This window comes from Engraulis encrasicolus, chromosome 4 (genome assembly GCF_034702125.1).
Source record: "Engraulis encrasicolus isolate BLACKSEA-1 chromosome 4, IST_EnEncr_1.0, whole genome shotgun sequence".
In the NCBI taxonomy this organism is placed as follows: Eukaryota; Metazoa; Chordata; class Actinopteri; order Clupeiformes; family Engraulidae; genus Engraulis; species Engraulis encrasicolus.
Genome location: NC_085860.1, coordinates 21429821 through 21455257, shown reverse-complemented (window position 1 = coordinate 21455257; position 25437 = coordinate 21429821). Strand labels below are relative to the sequence as shown.

Genomic DNA, 25437 nt, shown 5'->3' with positions numbered 1-25437 from the left:
AGAGAGCGTAGTGGGAAGAGGGGAGAAGAGAGAGAGAGAGAGAGACAGAGAGAGAGAGGAAGAGAAACACAGAGAGAGACAGAGAGAGAGAGAGGAGAAGATAAGGAGATGAAATATAGTGCTGACTGAGCCAACACAGTGCTTCCATTAATTGAGTAAAAGTGCAATACTTTCACTTTCTTTATAAATGGAGACAGCACTATCTCTGGCTTTCATGTACATATGGACACAGACACACACACGCAGACACACAAACATAGACACACGGACGCACACCCCCACCCACAGCTACACAAATACCAGCACAAACACACACACACACACACACACACACACACACACACACACACACACACACACACACACACACGCACACGCACACACGCACACACACACACGCACGCACGCACACACGCACACACACAGCTCTCCCATGCAAGAGGAACACAAACTACTGTGGCGAAAGGTGTGGTTTATATTCAGAGTGTGACTGGGTAGCAAAAGAACAGAAACAATTCCTGCATGTACCTGTATGCACGCACGCACGCACGCACGCATGCGCACACATCGATACACGGACACACACATACAGTACACAGGTATACAGAGACATACACAGATACCCACAAAGACACATATACAGACATACAGACATATGCACAGACACACACACACACGCACATGCACATTCAGACACACAAACAAACAAACAAACACAAACACAAACACACACACACACACACACACACACACACACACACACACACACACACACACACACACACACACTAACCTCAGACTTTTCTCCTGTGCACTCTCCTGTATGAAGTGAATCAATGACCTTTCCTCGTGTCCCAATCTAACACCAAAAGGCACATGCAGGTACAAATAAAGTTAAAAACATAAACATACTACAGGTACACTGATACATCGAGATATGAACAGCTCCCATGTCCCATGTCCATTAAGAAAAAATTCCCAAAACCTAAACATAATTAAGTAGGGCTGCAATGACATTGTATCAAATCGAGAAATGGCCATCACAATACTGTATCATGATGTGACCCTTCAGTCCAGAGAGAGACATGTTTGGCATGTCCTCTGGATTTCACATATGGTAGCAGTGAATTTTAAAGCATTAGATTGGCGTCGTAAGACCACTGATTTCCGGCAGGGAAGAGAGGTTATTCTAATTTTTTGTGCGAAAGTAGGTCAGAGACTACAACGTGTGCCTCACGTATTTGACGTGAACCGAGGCTGAAGGTCCACAACCAGCCCTACCGCTTCACCCCCATGCCACAAGAGGAAATGGCGTTTTTCACACTTCAGACCTCACCTGACTTCCACAGCGACAACTGTCTCACAGCTGATACAGCTTACAAGGTGCAGGGCTCCAGCCTGGGTCAGCCCGTTAGTATTCAAACTATGACACAGGAAAAAAAAAACACACACACACAAAGTGATGATATGAAACAAAATATGAAACACAGCTTTTGCTGTTATTTCTTGTTAACATATCAGTTACAATCTATGATTTGGTATTTGGATTTGGTATGGTAACACCAGATAACATTAACCCAGTTCCAATTGCTCCCATGCTACACATATATTGAAATGAGATTTTAAATACGTTCTTTACAGTTTACACTGTATACTGTACTTACGTATATATCTGTGAGGCTACATCTAATGATAATGCTCCTCTACCAACTGAACCACCACCGCCACAGACAGGGACAGGCAGGCAAGCTAGTAGCATACAGTAGAGCCTGTCTGTATACTCAGACACTGGTCACTTACTTGACAGACTTCCTGATTCGCAGTTTTGGGAGCCAATCCATTAAGACCTGCACGCCCTCATCCTTTAGCAGGTTACCAGACAAGCTAAAGAGAAGAAGATAGATGAACAAAGAAGGAGATGTTGATAGTAAAGGGCATTCAAATAAATATTATTACACACACACACACACACACACACACACACACACACACACACACACACACACACACACACACACACACACACACACACACACACACACACACACACACACACACACGCGCGCGCGCGCACACACACACAGGTTGCGATTTGTAGGGGGGGGATGGGGGGATTGTCCCCCCTGCTGGTTTTGATATCGCCACTTTTTGCACATAATTTTAATCACAGTTGAATATAATTCCATTGATATTGCTTAAAATCTGAAACACATCCTCCAATTCTGGTATCCTGACAAATCGCACCGTGCACACACATACACACACACACACACAAACAAACACACACACACACACACACACACACACACACACACACACACACACACACACACACACACACACACACATGTACACACACACACACACACACACACACGCACACACACACACACACACACACACACACACACACACACACACACACACACACACACACACACACACAAACAAACACACACACACGCACATGCGCACACACACTTACTCAAGGTGAGATATTCGGGCACAGTGTTCCAGGATTCCAGAGAGTTTCTCCATATTTCTGCAGTTCATTTGGTACTGGGTGAGTCTGAATTCACAAACCAGACGGACGACATGTTAAGTTTAGTTTAGTTTATTTAGTTTAGTTCGACAGGGACCATGTACAATAGTCGTTGTTTACAAAAGTAAAAAGATGGCTTGTGCCAGAGTATTGCTAATAGCTAATTTCCATCAAACAAATTAAGAGCAGAATTGAAAATGAAACATGGATGCAATTTAGACGTCATCTATTGAATTCATGAGGTCAGACAACAAATTTCAGGAAACCACAAGAAAATGAAGCACTTCCTGCCAAGCCTTACAGGCCACCAGAAAAAGGAAATGTGTGTGAGAGAGAGAAAGGGAGAGAGAGAGAGAGAGAGAGAGAGAGAGAGAGAGAGAGAGAGAGAGAGAGAGAGAGAGAGGGAGAGAGACAGAGATATATAGTGACATAGATGACATAGATATATTCACCTGCAGGTCGCATGCTCTGCCTTGGTTTTCATGAACTTGATGAAGGCCTCACCCCTGGGCCTAGGAAGCACACATCAGTATGACACACATCATCAACGCATTGCATGTTTACAAGCAAGCAAGACTCAATAGACTCAATAGACAAGAAAGCTTGGCCACTATTGGGTAAAACACAACATTGGCCATTGGCTGAGAATGATGCTCATTTACTACTACGACACCCCGGCAGAAAACATTTTCATCAGAAAATCACAACTATAATACTACTTTACTATCGCAACTGTGAACAGCAAGAATAGAATAGAGTAGAGTAGAAAAGAATAGAATAGAAAAGAATAGAATAGAATAGAATAGAATAGAATAGAATAGAATAGAATAGAATAGAATAGAGTAGAATGGAATAGAATAGAATAGAAAGCCTTTATTGTCATCATACACAGTACACTGACATTTAAAGTGGATGGACATGTGTACCAGTGTACATGTCTGAGCTACTAGGGTGATAATAGTATTGAAACTACTGTTCAGTTCAATGATGTCAAAAAGGGTAAGCACTTTGGACTTTAACAACATCTGGAGTAGACCCAGGATTTACTGTATATTGCACTTCAGTTTGCAAAGTTTGTCCATAAATAATCTATGGTGCAGTAACGTCACCATGGCACCAATCATAGTTGACAGAGCAAATATTTAAAAAGAATGCACAGAAATAAAGTCATAAAAGAGAGTCCCAAATGAATGTCATAAATAATTCATCTGGCAGGGAGGTGCATGGACAGATTACTGCACGGGCCTACCAGGCCCAGGCCAGGGGCCCTAGAGTCAAGGGGGCCCTGAAGGTCAAGCCTCTATATTTCTTGTCTCATATTGCTTTAAAATCACACTTCTACCTAGCCTGGTTGTCATAGATGGTGCGTTTGTGTACACAAACTACCGTCTGGTAGCACAGCAGTTAGCATGCTGTTCTTGAGTCAGAAAATAAATGGTGCATTTATTGCTACTCACCACCAACAAATTCCTCTAAAAACGTTTTCTGTTCATCTCTAAAGAGTCAATATAGTATATAATCTGTACTGTGATTCATCAATGCGAGCTGCCGTTGATATTTTAGCAATAAATACTCTGTTTATGTTCTACTCGAGAAGAGCATGTTACAGTAATAGCAGCGCTACCAGATGGAAGTTTGTGTAGTTCTCCACCAGGGGGCTTCAGAGCTACACACATGCACCGTCAGTGAGAACCAGGCTAACTTCTACCAACTGTATTTTCAAATTTTCTGAGGGGACCCTGAACCCCCAACACCATACACTATGGTCTCTAACATCTGACCTGAAAACCCTCAAGCTTGAGCTAGCAACACACATGGAGGGGACAAAGCCGATGCTATTGGAAGACCAGCAAAGCTTTACTTATCAGTCAAAACACTGTATCTAAAATGGTTCAAAACTTGAGGACAGATGAATCTCCAAGCGTCTCACAGAGATGTGGACCACAGACTTAAACAGCTCAGCAGGATCATCTTTTGATGACAACGGTTGAAGAAAGTTGGTGTGCAAGTTCACTGTAGTTATCAAAGGAAGTAGAAATCTAAACTGGGGTGATTATGAAAGGGTTAACGTTCGGCGAGAAGGTCGCTACCGTGGAATAGCAGCACGACAGAGAGAATCTTTAGACCCCGACGCGGAGCGGAGGGGTCTTGTTCTCTCTGAAGTGCTGCTATTCCACAAAGCGACCGACTCGCCGAAAGTTAACCCGCTTATTATATGGATATACTTAAATGATTCACACATGGCGGGGACATTTCTTTAGACCTATTTAATGTTAAGATTGTTGCTGCGCAAAACAAAACAGTGCCGTTGTGGAACACCGCTAGGCAACAGCTAGGTAGCCAGGACAACAGGTGTTGTCTATCACAGCAGCTGATTAGAGTGACAAAAGACCGGACCCCTGCGGAGTGATATGAAACATTCGCTTTAGCCACTGACTTGTATACAAGCCAGTGGCTTTAGCAGTGAACGTCTTGTTGCCATTGACAGCGGTAGCCAGGACAACGGGTGCTGTCTATCACAGCAGCTGATTAGAGTCTTGTTGAAAAGTCGCTTTAGCAGTGAAAAGTCTTGTTGCCATTGACAGCGGTCTGTTATAGCCCAACCCGTCCGTTATCGAAAAATAACAGACGTCCGAACGTTGGGGAGCCCCGTTGAAATGAATGGAGCATTCGACAGATGACGTCACAACCATATAATAAGAAAGGGTTAATTGATGACACAGTGTTCGGATAGCAGACAAGTAATGCACTCTGCGGTTGAGGTGGTTACCTGAGCTCCAGAGCCTGGACTCGAGGGCAGTCGGCCAGGCAGCGGACCAGTGACAGGGCCCCCTCCGTGGACATCTGGACATGGCTAAGCCTAGAGGGACATGGGTGGAAGACAACATTACATTACATTTAGCTGATGCTTATTTATCCAAGGCGACTCACATTTATTTAGGTGCAGGGCATTGATTACAGTCCCTGGAGCAGTGTGGGGTTAGGTGCCTTGCTCAAGGGCACCTCAGCCATGGAGTGTGGTGGGGAATGGTAAGGGTGGGATTTGAACCATTGACAGTAAATAGAATGGACGCCAAATCAACGCTATTTGCCATTCAACGCTTTGAAGCCAGATTTGGGAACATTCCAACTTACATTCCACCTTAGCAACGCCAAACGCAGGTGCTGATTGGACAACAACAAGACTTCTAACGGTCAATCAAACCATGTTCTGATGCTCATTGGTCAATTTAACTTTTAATATCTCTCTAAAATAAAACATCACCACAAAAAATCACCACCCTGGTAAGTTGGAGAGCAAGGGGACCTACTAGTTGAGCGAAAAATGATCCCCCTGGAGTGGCATTTAAGGGAGATACAGGGTTTTATGTCTCTCATAGGAATGAATGAGATTTGGCCATTTTTTGGTCTTTTTGGGTCCAACCTTGGCTCCAACTTGGCTTCAACAATGAAATAGAATTTTGGCCTCCATTCTATTTACTCTCAATGATTTGAACCTGCAATCCTCTGATCTAAAGCCGATCTCCTTAACCACTAGGCCACAACACAAGCGCTTCAACAGCAACTGACAGTTTTACTTCAAGTAGGACTCAAAATGTTTTTCTTCCTACTTGTACATGCAAAATCCACTTATTTTGTGTCAGAAAATGTCTTGAAAATAAAAACAAAATGGCAGTAGCACGCTGCAGATGAGAACAAAAAAATGCAAAATCTTAAACGGTATTATTATCAACTGTACTTAATGCCATTTCTAGACTAGTACAGAGGCATGATGGCTGCCTATTGTCATCCATTGTTCAAGACCTCCCTTTGAAACTCCTCTTGTAATATTTTGGCTTCAGTAAGTTAACTTGTGAAAGTGTATCCATTATTTTAAACATCCCCAAACAAGAAAACCTATGAAAGTTCAGTATAATGAACTTCATAAATTATTCAAATTGTGCTCATGCAAATATACTACATACACAGTACTTTATTGCCTTGGTGTCATTGGGGCCTGGGATAGGAAGACAAAGAGTGAGTGTAGGAAATGCTCTCTCTCTTTCTCTCTCTCTCACACACACATACTCCTTGTATCACATATACAGGGTCTTGAAAAGATGGCACCTGACAAACCTGAACTATTCCATTCTGTTCTATTCTTCACAGTGACTAGTGCTCAGAGCGGTAATAAACGAGTGCCTACAGCACAGTGGTTTTCAATCTTTTGAATGAACACCCCCTTGACCTCATCATAAACCACCTAATGCCTCCTTGACCTCATCATAAGCCTGCAAATGCCTCCCTTTAGTATTACAAAATAGAGCCCCCGTTGAGAAACACTACAACAGCAGGTTCTTCTTACCTCAGCAGCTGGAGAGCCGTCATACAGGGCAGATTCCTCACCAGCACATCAATGGTGGCATCTTCAAAGATCCCACAGGAGAAGCTGACAAAAGAACCATACATAGCATTTTCCGGAACAGAATTATACTATAGTATGAAAAAATGACAAGCAATAAAGGCTTCGGCAGTTTGGCAACGTATACTGATGTGCAAAATGTTACAAAAAATACATTACTCTACAACAGTACAAAGTACAATATCTATATTGTTACACAGCCCCAACAGTCTGTACCTCAGTTCTCCTCGAAAAGTCAATATATTTCCACCCCTTGGATGTTTTTGTGCAAAACACAATGAATTGCCATGTCATGTGCTTGATAAATAACTTCCCCTTCCCTTGTTTGCTCATTTTGCTGTCTATGGTTTTGTCTTGCCTTTGCGAAGAGATGAAGAGACTCACTCTAAGTCCAGCATGCCTGGAACCTTCCCCAGTGTCTTGCATAGGCGCTCCATGCTGGATGTCTGTATCTCGCTGTGAGTCAGACTGCAGGGAAGAGAAGAGATTGCCCAGATTCAAGATTGATGAAGACATATGTGCAGGCGTCCAGTGACAAATGAAGTTCAAACAGGATAAAAATATAAATATCACTGGGATCTCCCTACTCTACCCTTAAAGGTGCACTGTGTAATAATTTAAGCAGTTTCTATCCAGAATCCATGCTGCACATACACAAATACTTATCACCATTAAATTCTAAGTAGGGCCTATTCAATATGACTGAAATTGTATTTTTCATACAAGAAAAGGTAGATCTTCTCCATGTCTGTCATTTTGAATTTGAGATTTTTTTAGCAGCAAAACTTAGCGTACTTCAATCATAGTAGTAAATATCTGTGTATTATTTAGAGATCACATTTGGCAAAAGGCAGCATAGTTGCAATAGTTGCAATACCTACTCTGGCCACCATCCTAAAGCTGTTGGTAACTCATTCTGCCCACGGCATTCACGTACCACAACGCTTACCATGCACCTTCTCATGTGCATTACACCTTTTGGCCATTCGCAATACACAGTGCACCAATAAAAGGATACTGCCTCACCTCCTGTGAATATGTAGTAGGCCTAGCCTACTATCACTGGAGTGGGTCAATGTCACGTTCTATTCAAGATATTTTGAAAGAAACACAAGTGAGCCATTAATGTTCAATTGTTCTGTTAATATGGCATAAACTTGTGTAATACCGATTGATTGATTGATTGATTGATTGGTTGGTTGATTGATTGATTGATTGATTGATCGTTCTTTTTTAGACCCACCTGAAGGTCTTCCTCAGGTGATGTGTGTCCTGCTCTACGTAGGTGGAGTCACAGCTTCTCCTTTGGGACCTGGTCTGTCTGGGAGCTGTAGTTTGTTTCCTGTGACAACGACAATGGTTTGTAACAACAACAATTCTTTGTAACAACAGCATCTTATTTGCAGTCTGTAACTCCTGAATTACAAACTAATTACAAGCTTTTACTCCTTAATTACAAGCTTAGTTGCTAGGTCTGTTAGCATGAAGGTTGTGCCTTTACCTTTTACTTGGAAGAAACGTCAAGATAAGTTTTTGGTCTCCACAGTGGCTGTTTAAATGGTAAATAGACAAACAAAACACAAATACAAACATATGATATTAATGTATGTGTATATGTAGCTCTCCTCCTTGTAAGCCGCTTTGGTCAAAAGCGTCTGCTAAATGTAATGTAATGTAATGTAATGTAAGGTAATGTAATCTGTATGGCATACATGGGTTCACCGCGTTGATAAACACGATGTTGAGAGGAGGGGCAAGACACTGGCAGCGAACCATGTGAGCTAATTGTTTGACCGACAGCGGTTTCCAACAATCAGAGGTTGTGCGCAGCTAGTGTCGCGCAGCCAGGAGAAAAGAAACATTTAGAACCCATGAATTAGCAGCAGTGTTAGCAGCAGTAGCCTACCTAGCATCCACTTCGACGAGATGAGGACAGGTATAGAGTAGATCAGCGATGAGCACCATACCATCCAGGTCCACCCCGTTCTCACTCAGACTGGCACACACAATAATAACGTAGACATTAGGCTTTGTGTTAAACAATTCAGCAACATTTCCTTGATGATAATAATATATTTTATATTACTTAGCAAAAAAACTAAATGGGAATGCTAAACATAGATTAGTTACAGTAGGTCAGTAGCCTAAGCATGGTCAGTGATAGTCAAGATAAATTTAGCATCTGTAGCATTAAATTAGCATCTTACATCAGACATGTAAATATATGGCATAGTTTTAGAATATTTAAAAATATTTAAAAAATGTATATGGAATACAGTACATGATACTGCTTTTACTGTAGAGGACATTTCCCAGCAATCATGTGACGCTAGCTAATTCAGAATGTGTACTGTGATCACAACACCAAGGTATGAAGGGTTTTTTTTCTTTCCACCAAAATACTGCTCAAGCGTGATGAGTAATGACAAAACAGCCTCACAAAGCTGTCACACTGGACTGACAACATGATGATGTGCCGGACCGATGCCTAGCAAACCTGCCTACCTATCATCCCATCACAACTCTTATGTTTCTCAGAAATGTGACATTGCACCCAGTGTTAATTTTGTCATCCATTTTTCTATTTAGTCTTAGTCTTAGTCTTGTGTCAAAATCCATTCTTAGTCTTGGTTGCTTTTAGTCTTTCAAAAATCATTTTTTTTTACTTATTATTTAGTCGACTAAAAGTCCTCAACATTTTTGTCTAGTTTTAGTCTTTCACAAATAATTTTTGTTTAGTCATTATTTAGTCGACTAAAAGTCCTCAACATTTGTGTCTAGTTTTAGTCTAAGCATTTTAGTCTTTAGTTTAAGTCACAATACAATAAAACACAGGGCCTTTAGTAATGCACTAGGACTTGGTTATTGCCATTCTGGTAATAGCAAATTTATAACACTGTGTCTTAAAAGGACACTATGTAGAATTATGTGCCAATGTCATGCCTGTCTCTAAATCTAACCCAGCTAAGCTTTCGGTGAGAATGTTTTTAATCCCACTGTGCCAGCAGTCAATAGTGCATACAAATGTGAATATGTCGCTGGTGCTATGTATTCATAAAGGGATTTTTTGTTTTGTTTGAGAAGCTTCTCCCCCAATATTCCTTAGGGTCAGTCTGCTAAAAGTTACATTCAGGATTTTCTGACAGTGGGGTGCGAAAGTGGTCCAGAGCATTCATTTAATGACTCAAATAAGTGTCGGTGGATGGATTCAGCTGTATTTTTTTTTTTTAATCCCATAGTGTCCCTTTAAAGGTTGATTACCAATTAACAATTAATTTATAGGCTTTAGTTGTGGTTGTACCAATTTATGTCTGAGCCCCCAAAAAAGTCTCAATCATTTTTAGTCTTTCACAAATCATTTTTGTTAGTCAGAATTTAGTCAACTAAAAGTTAGTTCTTAGTCTTAGTCGCTTTTAGTCTTTCACAAGTCATTTTTGTTTAGTCATTATTTAGTCGACTAAAAGTCCTCAACATTTTAGTCTCGTTTTAGTCTTTCACAGATCATTTTTGTTAGTCAGAATTTAGTCGATTAAACTCTCAAAGGGTTAGTCGACTAATATATTTAGTCTTAGTCTAGTCGACAAAATTAACACTGATTGCACCTTCCTGAAAGTGCTTCGTTCTGTACACAGAGACTGTCATGAGATGGTCTGACCTGTTCAATTCAACAAGGTGATTGTCTGGTTGAGTGATCGCTTGGCTGAATTTGACAGGTAAAACTGTGTTGAATATTGTATATGGCAAACTGGAAAAACTGGTTGGGATATATGGCACTGGACTCTTGCTAATAAATTGCCCACTCACTGGTTTACTGTACCTGCTGGGAAAGTGCTGACATACTGAATGTTTGTGCAGGGCCCCTATTACAAGGCTGTTACCAAAACTATAATGACCAAGTCTTAAGGTCTGTTACATAAGAGCTTCGATAATTTCGTAGCAAAGTTGTTAAGGAGTAGTTGAGTTTTTTCAGCAAATATTGAATAGGCGTGTCGACGGGCTTATCTGCATTAAGACGCTTCAACAATACAGTTTACCAGTTCTTATCACTTATATGCCCCATATCTTGTGCCTGTGTGTGGCTGCGCCAAGATCTTGAGTGGTGGGGATGGTAAGAGCAGTTAAGACTATTTCAATACTAAAGGAAGATAATTAGAGATCTTGATAAGCATGAGAGACAAAACTGACTCTTGAATCACTGAGGTGACCACAGGGAATAATGGGCAATGGACTTGCTATCGTCACTACTGTGATTATCAACTACAAAGCCAATTTCACCAGTAGGCCTACAGTCACTACTGCTGTAACGTGGCACTAAATTGCAGCAATCCACAACAGTGTTTTCTTTCTTCTTCTTCCTTTTTCCTTTTTAAAAAGGTTTATAGTATGGCATATTAGCACGTCGTGTCAGAGTCCCCTTTCACTACAGTGTTTTATTTTAGCCCTAAATGGAATGTTAATTAAGATATTGACCATTAAAGGGAAATAGGATAGGTTTTCCCCTGTATGTTGTCTGTGTCAGCACCAGTCTAGAGCACTCTGGAATCTCTGGTTGGAACCATCCTGGTTTCTCTTACATCACTTCCTGTAAGGAGCCAAGGGATGGCAGCAGTCCCAGCAGTTCCTTCACTCCTTTATTCCGCAGTGCGTTGCTGGACACACTGTAGCAGGAAACAGAGTCGATTCACACTTATACATTTAGAAATGACAAACAACGGTCATAACAATTTTATAGCCCTTAAAGGATGTATCTTTTCATTTTGTGATTATTATTATGCAATGAGTGAACGGTCTTATACATGTGCATGCATATGTATAATAAATGTCTGAAGTTTAACCCAGTTTTGTCTTACTGTAGTATTCACCAAACGGTGAATAATAAATAATCGTAATTATAACATATAATAATAATAATAATGTGCTGTTATTGCTTACTCCAGCTTGTTGAGACCGAGGCAGCGTTTCAGGACTCCACACCAAGCTTTCAGCTGAGTCTCACTGAGACTATAATTTGTCCATCTGAAGGGAAAACACAATCGGTAGAGGAAGTTACTAATTATTACACTTCAAAAAATGACATGCAAGACTTGTCTCATTCAAAACTCTGTAAGTTATATAGACAAGAATGTGCATATTGTGTGGTAAGATGTCAGTGTTATTGTGAATTGTTATAAATTCATACTAATATTATTATATATTATTAATATTATATAATACTATTACACATACTGAAGTGTTTTTGCAGCCTCCTCCTCTTGGTCAAGATTGTTCAGGTTGTTCACACTAGACAAACACACACACACACACACACACACACACACACACACACACACACACACACACACACACACACACACACACACACACACACACACACACACACACACACACACACACAATCTGTCCTTAAGATGTTGTACATAATATATAAAGGCTCTAACAATGGTGGACATTGAACACTGGGATAAGATTTCCACAATTTACTATAAAACACGATAAACTTATCTAAATATGGTGCACTAACTTCCTTGTTGGTGTTTGAGGGAGGCCAACATTTTATTGTGTTTCTACCAACCTGTGCTTGCTGATAAAATGGAGGTTAAATTCCTGCACTTCTTCTGACCTCTCCATTGCTCCGGCTCCCCTGTAATGTGACAAAAAATTACAGTTTTTATTATTACAGTAACAGTCAAATCATGAATCTAAAATCTAAAAGTCTAATCATAAATTTATAAAAACACTGAGAGAGCTCAAACATCTCCCAAGCTAACTCTTACAGTACGTCCAGAAGGGGCTTCCCCTCTAAAAAGCCTGGGAACCTAAAGATGCTTTGACTATGCAAGCCGACTAAGAGTGCACTTGTGATTCCACTCACTTTATGAGCAGCCGCTGCAGAGTGTCGCAGTTCATCGCCTTCTCGACAAGCCCGAACAGTCCGCTCCACGTGTAGCTGTTCCTGCCCAGCCTGTGAGGAGGGAAATCGGAGATCAGAGACTTAGGGCTGATTATGATTCCTGTTTGAACAGGATACTTAGAGGAACCAGAACATAAATGTACTGTACGTAATTGAAGTGAGGACAAAGTAATCGTTTCATACAAGGTATATCATGCTACAGCACAAGATGTTTCATGATAAAAAATGTCCAAGGTAAAAACTATATGTAGTGTTGGCGCAGAGCCTATGTTGTAAGCTAATTGGCACCGAAATTGTAATGACCAAGTCTTAATCAGTTACTTAATGCAGGGGTGTTGTACAGGGGGGTAAAGTGTGACTGAGTCACGAGGGCCCCATGCATATAGGGGGCCCACATAGTGTCTGATAAATGTAGATACATAGGGCCCACAATTTGCTGCTACGCCCCTGCTGTACTGTCATAGCAATGTTGTTATAATGTAGTCGAGTGCTTTCAGTAAAGAGTGAACTGGCTGGGCCAGTGGGCCTATCTGCACTAAGAGGCACATAAAACAACATCTGAAGTTCATGAACATAAACGAAGGGGAACCTTACAGGAGTGTTGTCAGGCTTGGGAGTTTGGGGAAAGAGTCCAGGATCCCCTTTAAGCAGCTGTCTGTCATGAGGTTGTTGCTGAGGCTAGAGAAAAGCACAAAATAGCACATAATGTAATAGCAATAGCAATAACATAGAGAATAATATAGAGAAAAGCACAACATGGCACATAATATAACAGCAATAATATAGAGAATAGTACAACATAAGACAATAGCATGTACGTAGCTACGACTCCCATGAACATATTATAATCCACACAGTGCTAGAAATTCAACTGTAAAAGTTCATCAAACCACTATAGCCTCTCATCCCTACATTAGTTCATACTATATATACATGTATTCTACATGTATTCAGTGATCTTTCATTTGATGTGACTGAATGAACTGAAAGGGACTGAAACAAAGACTGAATTGTGTCCCTTAAATGTCTTTTCTCACACTACAAAATCAAGTCAATAAAGTAATAAAGTAAAAATCATCCAAGAAGAAAGAAAAAGAAAACAAAGAAACTAGAAAAGTCCCTATTAAACCAACCAGAACACCTGAGTGCCAAATGGAAAGTACTGAGGGTTTACACACTGTGGTTTACTGTAACTGTGTGTGAGGGGTGTGTGTGTACTCATGCAAATGATGTATTACAGGACCTACTCAACATGTTCCAGCAGTGGGCACTTGGCCAAGGCCAGTACCAGCTCAGTAGCTCCAGCATCTGATAGCTTGGAATTGGTGAATCTGAAAAAAAGGAACAAAAAAGATGTAATATGGGGCACCAATGTAAACACAGTTTTGAATCTTTTTAAGGCAGTAGCCTCTTTGCGCAGATGGACCCACCGGCGGGCCCATTCGCTCTTTGCTGAAAAGACTGGCCCTCAACTACATCACAACAACATCGCTATGACTTTACAGAGAGCCGTAGCCTATTTTTACAGATGGGGTCGCCGGCGGGCCTATTCACTATTTTCTGAAAATACTCAACTACATCAGAACAACACTGGTATGACATTACAGAGAGCCTTAAACTGGGACACTGTGCAGGAAATGGTCAAAAAAGGTACTGCAACTATGCTGCTCATTGAAACTGGGCTGCCTATTGCCAAATTCGATCTTCACATGAAAGTTTACTAATTAATAAACACATATTTTCTAGTATGGTACAAGTACAGTCATTTTTGCAGCTAAAAATGGCTATTTTTGGAAATTCAAAATGGCGGACCATGGAGAAGATCCCCCTTTTCATGTATGAAAAGTGCAATTTTTCCAGTCATAATGAATACAGAATGTGATGCTGGTGGTAAGTATTCATGAAAAACGTAATATTAGTGAATGGGCAGCATGAATTCTGGAAATAAACAACTAAAAATCTCACACAGTGTCCCTTTAAATAACAGATTAAGACTTGGTCATTAAAATATTGGTGACAGAAAGGTTACTCTGCAAAAAGGGGTTCAATTAACGTATATGTTACAAGTCATCCAGAACAATATCATTTTGCCACATGATTAAGACATTAATCCATATGTTATAACACATTCATCATTCAAGCAGTTTGACACAGGACAAATAATTATCACAACAGGGAACACCTTTGTTGTTAATTTTTATTTTGTCTAAAAAAAAATTAACTTTGCAATAGACATGGGCACTCACTGCAGTCGCGTCAGGGGTTGAATTGTTGGGATGACAGCCGACAATGCCTCTGCAAATTCATCATTATATTTGCGGCTGCGAAAACTAAAAAAGAAACACAAAAAAGACACGTATCACGAACAGACTTCCTGGAGTCCCCAGGAATAACAATACAAATCATTTAATTAAAAATGTCATTACAAAAGAATTACATACAAAGATAAGACAAGATTAGACTTGTTAACATAATGCAAATATTGCTTTGATATGCTGCTCAAACACGGTCACACTCTCAAGAGGGAATGAGAATCTGATTTCATTTTAATTTAATATGATAATTTTGTGAAAGCTAATTTAACAATGCTCTTTTCTAACTCCTATAACAATACAAGGCTAATCTCTGGGGCAATAAAAACCAAAACATTTATTCTGATCTTTGGTCTTTCATCCATTTTCTCACAAACAGCCAATCAATAAATCGGTAAAATGTTAATTATCAATATAAATAATCATTAACTGCGCTTGTAAAAGGCAGTCATTCACCATCTGCTCTCATCTGCATCTATTGGAGACCTCAACAACTCTACAACACACACCCACACCTGCACACAAACACCTACACCCACACCTGCACACACACAAACAGACACACACACGTACAAATACACCAACCCACACCCACGCACAGACGAATTTCCTACAAGTTAACAAATTGACCATCCCATGCGAGTTCCTCTACATTCCAGCACCCACACACACACACACACACACACACACACACACACACACATATTGAGTTGAGCAAACTCACACGAGCGCCTCCACGTTCCTGCAGCCGTGCAGCATTGTCAGGCATTCCGTCTCCATGGAGCACCCTCCGAAATCCAGCACCGCCCCCTGCTCTGTCCCCTCTTCCCGCTCCGCCGCGGCCGTCACCACGTACGCCAGCGCCTCGAGGTCAACGGGGGTCAGCCGGATGTTCCGCAGCTCGAAGCTCTGCCGCGAGCCCACCTTCAAGTCAAGTCAAATCAAGTCAAGTCAAGTGTACTTTATTGTGAAAAATCTATGTAACAGGGTTAGCACAGATGTTTGATATTGCGTTTGACCATTGCGTCTCCAATGTGCAGTTAAACTAAATATGACATTCACTGCATTTACATGACGTTCTTAATACCAAATTAATAATTCCGAATTAAATAGTTCCGATAAATTTACTTTGATGTTTCATTTAATTCCAAATTAATTCCAAAAGTGTTTTCAAAGAGGAATTAAGCAAAGCATGATGTTTTCAAAGCGGAATTAAGCTTTATTCAGAATTAAAGTGAGTTAATTCTGAATTAAATGTCTCATGTAAGCGTAGCCACTGACAATTATCTCTCTCTCGCAAAACACACACCACACACACACACACAAACACACAAGCTGCAAGAGTTAAGTGCCACCTTTGCTGCCAGTCGGGCATCCTGGGCCTCGTGGGTACAGCGGCACAGCTCCACCAGCTTGGGCCCGCTCAGGTTGGCGCTGGCCGCAAAGCTCTCCAACACCTTCACCACCTGGGCCCGGCGCTTTTGGACCACCTGGTGTGGCTTGGCACCACCCACACCCCCACCTAGTACGATAGAGAAAAAAAACACAAACATCACGATATGGATTACTTATATATGATACACATATGATACATATCACAATATACCACAATTACGTACTGTATGTTTGCAGTTATTCTCTTTACTTTCTCTTTAATGTGTTCTGTTGCAAAACCACATTTCTGTAAAATTAATATTATTCTTTTTACAATTGTATGAACTTAGAGCATACACTGTACATATGTAGTGACAACACCAAATTATATCAAATTATATCAAATTGTATATTAGCAGTAATAACGGATAAAATCAGTTTATCACGATAGAAATGAGCAGAAAGGTCACGATACACACATTTCCATCATCGTCATATAGCAGCCCAGCACCACCCCCACCCAAACCTCCTCCACCTCCACCCCCCAACCTCACCTTCTCCTCCTGCCAGCTGGAGCAGGTGTGCTGTGCAGTCGGATGCCAGCAGGCCGCACAGGTACAGCTGCAGCGAGTCGGTGAAGACGCTCTTGGGCTCGTTCTTGGCCGTCCAGCGGGTCCTGAGGGTCAGCTTGGACTTGAAGCGGCTCTCGGGGACCTCGGGGCTGGTCACCAGGTGCAGCGCGGCCAGGAACTCCTGCATGGTCAGGTGCATGAAGGACACGCCCGGCCGGCTCGACCCGTCGCCCAGCATCACGTCGACGGGGCAAAGCAGGCCCGTGGCGGTGCCGAAGTGGGCCAGATCCGGTCGGAGGCGCTCCGATGGGAACACGATGCGGCTCTCGTCCAGGCCGCTCAGCGCCAGTCGACCCAGCTCCTGGATACGACTCGCCAGCTCAGCCAGCACGCCGACGTCCCGTGTGTGTGTGGTGTTGCGTGTTTGTGTTGCGGTCTTGTGAAGAGGTGTGTGTGTTGTGTGTGCTGCGGCATTGTGTGTGTTTGTGCCTGTCTGCTGCATGGAGTCATTCCTGTTGTGAGAGTGTACCTGTGGCACGTTATTGTGCGTGACGTCACCTGTCCGCCTGACGTCCTCGTCCTCCATGCCGTTTGACAATGTGCGCCGTCGGCTGAGGAAAGCAGCGAGGATCTGGAAGTAGACCTGCGTGAGGGTGGAGGGAAGCTGCACAGGCTCTCTCCCAGTCATTTTCTTTGTTATTGTGTCCGTCCCTGTCGTTCTCCCAGTTATTGTCCCCGTTGTTGTCTCTTTCTGTGTCTTTGGCCCTGTCGTTGTCACACCGCCGCCCCCAGGACCACTACCCCTCTCCTGGGAAAACAAATGCTCCAAGCAGACGCAGCAGATGTGGCAGAGAGCAGGCACGTGACACATGGCCAACAGGTGCCGGCTGGAGGTCAGGTGACGTATGGCCTCCTCCGCCAGGCTCTCGTCTCCGTCTCCCCCTCCTCGCCGCCGGCCGCGGAAGTAGTGCCGCGCATACTCCCGTATGGCGTCCTTGTCGAAGCCCAGCAGCTCCCCGACGCGACACCGCGCCACGTCCACGAGGTCGGCGACGTCCCGTGGCCTGCAGGTCGGGGTGGGCGATATGGCAAAAATGTCATATCACGATTTTTTAACATGAAATCTCGATTTCGATTTTTTTTATCACGATATTACACTGAATTTTTTTTTAATTTGCAGTTAATAAAATGTTAGCACACTGATTACACTCTCATAAAGTGCACAATTGGAATACAATAATTATAAGAATAAAAGAGAAGACAACAACAGAAGTAAGTAAACATCACTCTGATACTGATAGTAAACATCCCCCCTGCAAGACGATCTACAAAGTATATGATTTCTCCACTTTGGCAGGTTCGGAACGGTCTTGTACTCGATATCACGATTCACGATTTAATATCGTCATATCGCCCAGCCCTACCTGCAGGTGACCAGTAGGGTGCACTGGGGCAGGATCCTCTGCCTGCACAGCCCCGCCAGGAGCTCCGCCATGGGGAGGGGGCGGCACGGGTCGAAGGCGCCGCCCCGCAGAAGTGCACCACCACCCCGGGGGTTGTTGGCGCTGGTGAACTTCCCCCGGAACTCGTCGTAACCGTCAAATATGAAGCACACCTTCTCCGGGTTGCGGAGGATGTACTCGAGCACGGCTGCCGCTTGCTCGTCATCGGTGGCTGGCAGTAAGAAGCGGAAGAGCAGGTCTCGGAGCGAGACGTCGGGCTGGTCGATGGAGTTGAGCTGGCGGAACTCGAGCAGGAAGAGCAGCATGAGGTCCGGGTAGGCGCCCTGAGCCCAGCGCTGCGCCAGGCTGTACATGATTTAGATTTGGATTAGATTCTTTATTGACCCATAGGGATATTTGTTTTCACATCACACTGTTCAGTTCCATAAGGTTAGATCTTGTAGTACACATCTCATTTGCTATACATATACACGTAGACACCATTTTCACACATAGACACATAAACACCTCAGACAATCACATACAATACACATATCTATTCATATACGTACACTCCAGTATACACTCCTCTACATACCTGTACATGAGCAGGGTCTTGCCCGAGCCGGCCGCCCCCAGCAGCACTGTGGCCTGGCTGGGGCACCTCAGCAGAGAGGTCACTGCCACACGGTCCTCCACACCGGCCTCCTCCACATCCTGGAGCTCGGACGAGGCGGAGGAGGGGGTGGTGGAGGTGGAGGGAGAGGAGGTGGAGGAGGAGGAGGTAGAGGAGGAGGAGGTGGAAGAAGAGGAGGTGGTTGTGGCTTGAGGTCGAGCTGCCCGGTCTCGTCCTCGAGGGATGACCTTGCGGCGCAGGCTGACCCAGGTCTCGTCCAGACGCACCTCTCTGGCCACGTTCTTCGTAACCCGCTGGTGCTTCTGCAGCAGGAATGACTTGGTGGCATCAGTGTAGCTCTGTATGTGGTCTGGAACAGAAGCATTTTTTTCTTTTAAGATATTTTTTGGTCGTTTTGACTTTTTATTTATAATAGGACAGTGAAGGTGGTGACAGGAAGCGAGTGGGGAGAGAGAGACGGGGAAGGGCCGGCAAATTACCCAGGCTGGGAATTGAACCCGGGTCAGCCGCATGGCAGACGAGTGCCCTACCGGTTGGCCACGGCAGGGCCGGAACAGACGCATTTTTATTTAACTATTCCATATTGTATGTTGTTAGCCCAAATTCAGTACCCAAAATACAGTACTTGGTGTATATAGCTTTATACTTTATGTAGCTTTATACTTTAAAAAATATATTCAATATACTGCAATACATAAATGTTAGGTGGAAAAGTTCCTGAAATACTTATAATGCCATGTTTTTCTCCCAAAATACCAATGGATTCCCGAACTTCTATCGTATAAAAATATTTAAGTGAACAAAGGGAAAAGTATTTGAAAAACAAACTATTTCTTGTTTTTAAATAACCCTGTCCTTGACCTTTTCCCAAAAGTTAATGGGGTCATCCCAGGATTTCTGGCCATCTTTTCATCCAGGGAGTTTGGTCTTCATCGGACCAGAAGTTTATGCATGAACTTAGACACCATCGAAACAAACAGACTCAACAACAATATTACCCACAGTGTGTTAACCCTTGTTTGGTGTGGTAACGAACAAGGAAGTTGGCAAGGACTCAGCAGGCAGGCCTACCTAAACGCGGGCGTTTCACATCGCTTGCTGCAGTGGGTGATCTTGAGGTTGATGTTTGATAGCCGATGTCTCCTTCAGATTAAACACGAACAAAGCAGAACAACGTCAAGTTTCAACGAATCTGAGCCAAGCTCACAATGGAATTAAATACGAGGATGTCACACAGACTAAAAATGAAACTAAAGAATAATGCAGTTTATCTTTTTTTTTATTCATAATTTACTTTCATTTTCGCTTCAGGCAGACGCAAGCAACTGAATCAAGTCCAAAAAAAAACTGCTATTTACCCGACCAACACTAAAACTGCTTGCAAAGGAATTCCCCCACTGTTTCAAAACTCCCCAAAATCACTGGGTTCTCTAGCTTTAGCCTAACTGTGCTGTAAACGTGACACCTAGAGTATATCCTGTGTATGTGTCCATTTCCTCCTTCATTATTACACATTAGATTATTCTGCTCTTGGACACCCTGCTAGTATACCTAGTGACCATGAATCCTGAGAAATATGAACACACATCCAAGCACCTACTGACCCAGCTGTGCAGTATAGACCCGGTCTCAACCCCCTGTCATTAGGGTACAGTATCTGTATGGAGCTTTGGGAGGGAGGTGTACTACTTACAGCCCTGGGGGGTATTCCAAGAAAAATGTTAATTAAATAATCTAGCTGAGTTGACATATTGGTACAGAGAGTGGTAGACCTAATAAAAGACAGCCTGCATAGTACATCCTCCACTGCATAGTGCATCCTCCACTTAGTGAAGGAAATGAGGGTTCCATGCTCTTCTATTTGATGATTTACCACTACCTAAAATTAGCAAAGGTGAAAGCTATAGGTTTTTTTTCCAGCTTTGATGTGGAGGGTTCACAGGAGGCATGTGGCAGTGTAGCACAGCGTCACCCAATGCTGGTTGTATACACAGCAGTGTTAATTCAACAATTAGACAATACTCTGGGACCAAATACTTAACAAGCATTTCATTGACAAAGCATTGAATTAATACAGTATATTCATAGAAGCAACAAAATGTAAGTGCTACATTAAACATGTATTCTCTTTTCTAACAAAGACGAATTGAGGAATAAAATTATAACTAAAATGGGTTTTCGCAGGAAACAGAGCATATCATGTGACTCCCTCTCGTGTCTCTTACTGAGTAGGCCTAAGGGAGGGAAAGATGGCTACGTCACAGGTAGGAGGGAGTATGGAGTCCTAGAAGCAATGGATGAAGTTCGAGCTGAATGTATATTTTCCTGTGACAAACTGGCAAACGAAAGTTTGAAGCGGTTGGGTCACCAAAGCTTACAATGGTAAAAATATGGGTCTCTGAAGAAAAATGTTGTGAACCCCTGCTCTAGAAGATGTTAAACTGACTCGCTAAGTGTTGAATTAACACTGCAACATTTACTGTTAGTGTAGAGAGGGGAAGACACAGTACCTGTTGCAGGTTCAGACACTGACATGAACAGTGACTCCAGGTGCATGGGGATGTCCACACAGGCCATGCAAACGGCCTCCAGGAACCGGGCAGCCGCCTGGGCCCCCACATGCTGGAAGTGGTCCACCAGCCCCGAGGCCCTCTGCCTGGGGTCGCCCAGTAGCTGCAGCCCCTCTCGGACTCCAGGGTCCTCCACTAGGCAGAGGAGCTGGCTGAGGACATGGGGGTCCTGGTCACTGAGGAGGTCCACCAGGCTCACCCTCTCCTGCTCAAGCACGCGGGACACACTGTCCTCCGGGTCTCCAGCACTGTCTGTCTCCATACTGACCATCTTCCATTGGCCCCTGCCACTTTACGAGGCTTCCTGGAGTCAGGTCAAGTCAAATCAAGTCAGCTTTTATGGTCAGTTTCTTCTTATGCACACAGGTCATGAAAGGAAATTTAAATTACGTTTAAATTACTCTCTATACCATGCCATGTCAGACATGCACTGGCATTTGCAGACAGGCATTAGAGTGCAAGATTGGACAAGTAACAGTGATGAACCAATAACAGTTAAGTGATAAAATAATACATAAAAACTAGGCCTATTATTTAAGAGTTGTGCGTATAAGTTTACCTAACATATAGATTCCCTCAATTAACTTGCCGTTTACTTGAAATCTATGTTGCTCTGACTGTGTAACTACACTCAATGTCATTAAAAAAGAGAGAGAAAGAAAGAAAACCAACTCCCTTAGCAATCAACAGTTTAGTTATCAGGGGCGCGAAAGAGGCAGGCGGACAAAGAACAGCATCCTTCCACGTGGGTAAGGGTTTTTGGTTTAAAAAAAAACAACAAAAAAACAACCCCAATCTACATTGCACTACCCTTAGGTCCTATTCAACTGTGTATTTCGTCTGAACACCAACTGACAAAACAAACTAAAGCATATACAGATATTCTTATCTTTGGGGCACATTTCGAGTGCCCTCTATGTGCGCTGTGAAACTTGATTCAAACTCATCTAATCTCGTCTCCTCACTATATATTTTCGGTTTAAACTTCACATAGAACAGATGGCAACGATATGAGAAGGCATGGCGTACTTGGAGAAACAAAAAACTTTCTGTTTCGGTTATTTTGCATTGACCAGCAATACAATAGCCTAATACAACGAGGCTTGCTAGCACATCTAACGCAATTTTAACATTTGAACATCACTGGAAACATGTCATGTATGGCAGAGGTGATTCTGCAACACAGCCTCAGTCAGACTAGCTTCTCCATGGCGTTTTGGTGTCCATTGACTGCATCAAACAGAAAGCATAACGCACCAACTCTGACACCCGCCGAAGTCGTCCATAATTATATCTCATGCGCAACGAGCGTGCCGATGCGTTATACAAAACCTATCCATAAAAGCCTTATTTCACACTAAAGCAAAGTTTGTGCTTGCATACCACATTACTAAATACAATACAGCCACACGCCCCTTCACAAGTGCCAAAGTCACTCGGTCCCAAACTGGCGCTGCCACTGCCTTTTCCTGCCCATTGGTGGGTACCCACTACCCAGCATCTGTGTGCAATAATAACTTTAGAAGACACGCTGGCAAAGAACATGACAGATGTATGCACTATGCACCCAGCAAATAGTTAAACATATATCCATTCGAATCAAAAGAAGATTAAAATATGTTCAGATAAACTCACCACGGCTTGGCATAACGTCCCAAGCGCGCCTATCCAATTGAGGAGAAAACGAAACTAAGTTGCCGTCCCTAAAAGGTTTCGATTTCGCTGGGCATTGGCCTGAGCTATTTTAAAGTGCAACTTTTATTCATTGTAATGTATCTACTCATCATCAAAACAGGGTGGTTTGGTGGCCAGCCTACTATTTATGATGACAAAAATGAACATATAGGCTACTGTGAGCGAACTTGTGCTCGAGGTGTGGCAGAATCGTCACCGTTACTGACCAATTGAAGGTCTTCTAAGGTTTACGCTTTGTGTATGTCTCTGTCACGTTGCTACTGGAGCTGGACCACCTGCTCTGGACAATGAAAACAGACGTTTCACTGGGCTACATGTGAATAATACGTTCAAAAATTCATTTCAATCCACTTAATTTCAAACTGTGTGTAACTACTGTATAGGCCCTAGGTAAATCCAACACTCAGGACAACAGCATGTAACAGATATGTCATTTTGATGTTGTGCTGAAGGTCAGAGGTCACACACTATGTAATATAGGCTACATACAAGGATCTTAATTAACACTCGCCAACCGGCCAAATGCTGGTGAACATTTTGACTGATGATTTAGTTAATTTAGAGCCCTACATAGTACAGGTATATAGGCATATATAAATATATATATATATATATATATAAATATATATATATATATATATATATATATATATATATATATATATATATATATATATATATATATATATATATATAGGGCTGTGCCTATATCTAATTTATATCATATCATTTATATGAATATTGTTAACAATAAATAATGTAAACAATATAGAATTTCATAATATTGATTTGAAACAATATTTTTGTCATTTGTCTATACTGCCAAAAGGTAGGTTACGCTAAGCGCAATACATTCCCCTCCATTTGAGCCATTGCAAGCAAAGAGCAGACCCAACACCACTGTGTGTTTCTCTATGATCCTCCACTCACAGTACTGAAGGGAGGGAATGTGAATTGTTCAGCACAATGATTTGTCTTTAAAAGAAATATCATCTATAAAAAATCGTGATATCAATATTGACTGAAAATAATCGTGACATTGTTTTTCATAATCGAGCAGCCCTAATATATATGCTGTATACACACACACACACACACACACACACACACACACACACACACACACACACACACACACACACACACACACACACACACACACACACACACACACACACACACAGTGTATACAGAGTGGCAGGTGCAGTACGTATGAGCAAGTCAATTTAGTTCCTCCTACCATTTCATCTTCCTTGTGGCCTCCTGATGCAAGGCTGAGTGTCATTGATGATCGAAGTATTATTCAATATCTCCCAAAAACACTTCTTAAAGGTCATTATCTCATTTGCAATCAAGATGTTGAATGGGAGACAGCCCCCCAAAAAGTTACTACTGCCGAGGTTGACAGCGGGGAGACAATAGTTTTCTCCACGGAGGGGAGGGGAGGGGAGGGGAGGAGACACCAATGCAAGAGGTCACAAGCAACAGGAAAGGAACTAGTTTGATCTCAAAGGTGCACTGTGCAGGAAATGGTCAAAAAAGGTACTTCAACTATGCTGCCTATTGCTAAGTTTGATCTTCTCATGAACATTTTGTAATAAACTAAAATTTTCTAGTATGGCCCAAGTACAGTCATTTTTTGCAGCTAAAAATGTCTATTTCTAGAAATCCAAAATGGTGGACCATAGAGAGGATCCCCCTTTTCATGTATGAGAAATGCAATTTTCCCAGTCATAATGAATACTTACAATTTGATAGTGGTGGTCAGTATGCATGAAAAAGAGTGAATGGGTAGCATGAATTCTGGAAATACACAACAAATCTTACACAGGTCACCTTTAATAGCTATGCCCGAATGAATACTCAAGGCACTTTGACATGTGTAGCTAGGGAAGGAAAACTAACTGAAGCTAACTGCAGTCAGAGATGGCCTTCTGACCAATTATGTGTTTCTGTTTGCCCAAGAATGGCCAGAGAAAC

At 42.4% G+C, this 25437-nt stretch overlaps 1 protein-coding gene across 1 annotated transcript in view; it reads right to left on the bottom strand.

Annotated features, from left to right (window-relative positions):
- The window catches only part of nlrc5 (NLR family, CARD domain containing 5), a 45283-nt gene extending 21704 nt beyond the window's left edge, over positions 1 to 23579 (bottom strand). The window contains exons 1-27 of the mRNA XM_063196878.1: positions 23398 to 23579; positions 21703 to 22066; positions 20264 to 20335; positions 19154 to 19541; positions 18538 to 18921; positions 17096 to 18177; positions 16523 to 16689; positions 15892 to 16091; positions 15102 to 15185; positions 14103 to 14186; positions 13450 to 13533; positions 12817 to 12906; positions 12517 to 12585; positions 12171 to 12224; positions 11877 to 11960; positions 11519 to 11602; positions 8851 to 8940; positions 8446 to 8493; positions 8188 to 8286; positions 7329 to 7412; positions 6888 to 6971; positions 5313 to 5402; positions 2995 to 3054; positions 2486 to 2569; positions 1801 to 1884; positions 1337 to 1423; positions 794 to 859 (exon numbers count right to left, since the gene is read on the bottom strand). Of these exons, the coding sequence (XP_063052948.1) occupies positions 794 to 859; positions 1337 to 1423; positions 1801 to 1884; positions 2486 to 2569; positions 2995 to 3054; positions 5313 to 5402; positions 6888 to 6971; positions 7329 to 7412; positions 8188 to 8286; positions 8446 to 8493; positions 8851 to 8940; positions 11519 to 11602; positions 11877 to 11960; positions 12171 to 12224; positions 12517 to 12585; positions 12817 to 12906; positions 13450 to 13533; positions 14103 to 14186; positions 15102 to 15185; positions 15892 to 16091; positions 16523 to 16689; positions 17096 to 18177; positions 18538 to 18921; positions 19154 to 19541; positions 20264 to 20335; positions 21703 to 22033 (4133 nt within the window). The 5' untranslated portion in view covers positions 22034 to 22066; positions 23398 to 23579. The remainder of the gene's footprint in view (positions 1 to 793; positions 860 to 1336; positions 1424 to 1800; positions 1885 to 2485; positions 2570 to 2994; positions 3055 to 5312; positions 5403 to 6887; positions 6972 to 7328; positions 7413 to 8187; positions 8287 to 8445; positions 8494 to 8850; positions 8941 to 11518; positions 11603 to 11876; positions 11961 to 12170; positions 12225 to 12516; positions 12586 to 12816; positions 12907 to 13449; positions 13534 to 14102; positions 14187 to 15101; positions 15186 to 15891; positions 16092 to 16522; positions 16690 to 17095; positions 18178 to 18537; positions 18922 to 19153; positions 19542 to 20263; positions 20336 to 21702; positions 22067 to 23397) is intronic.
- Positions 23580 to 25437: the final 1858 nt, after the last annotated feature.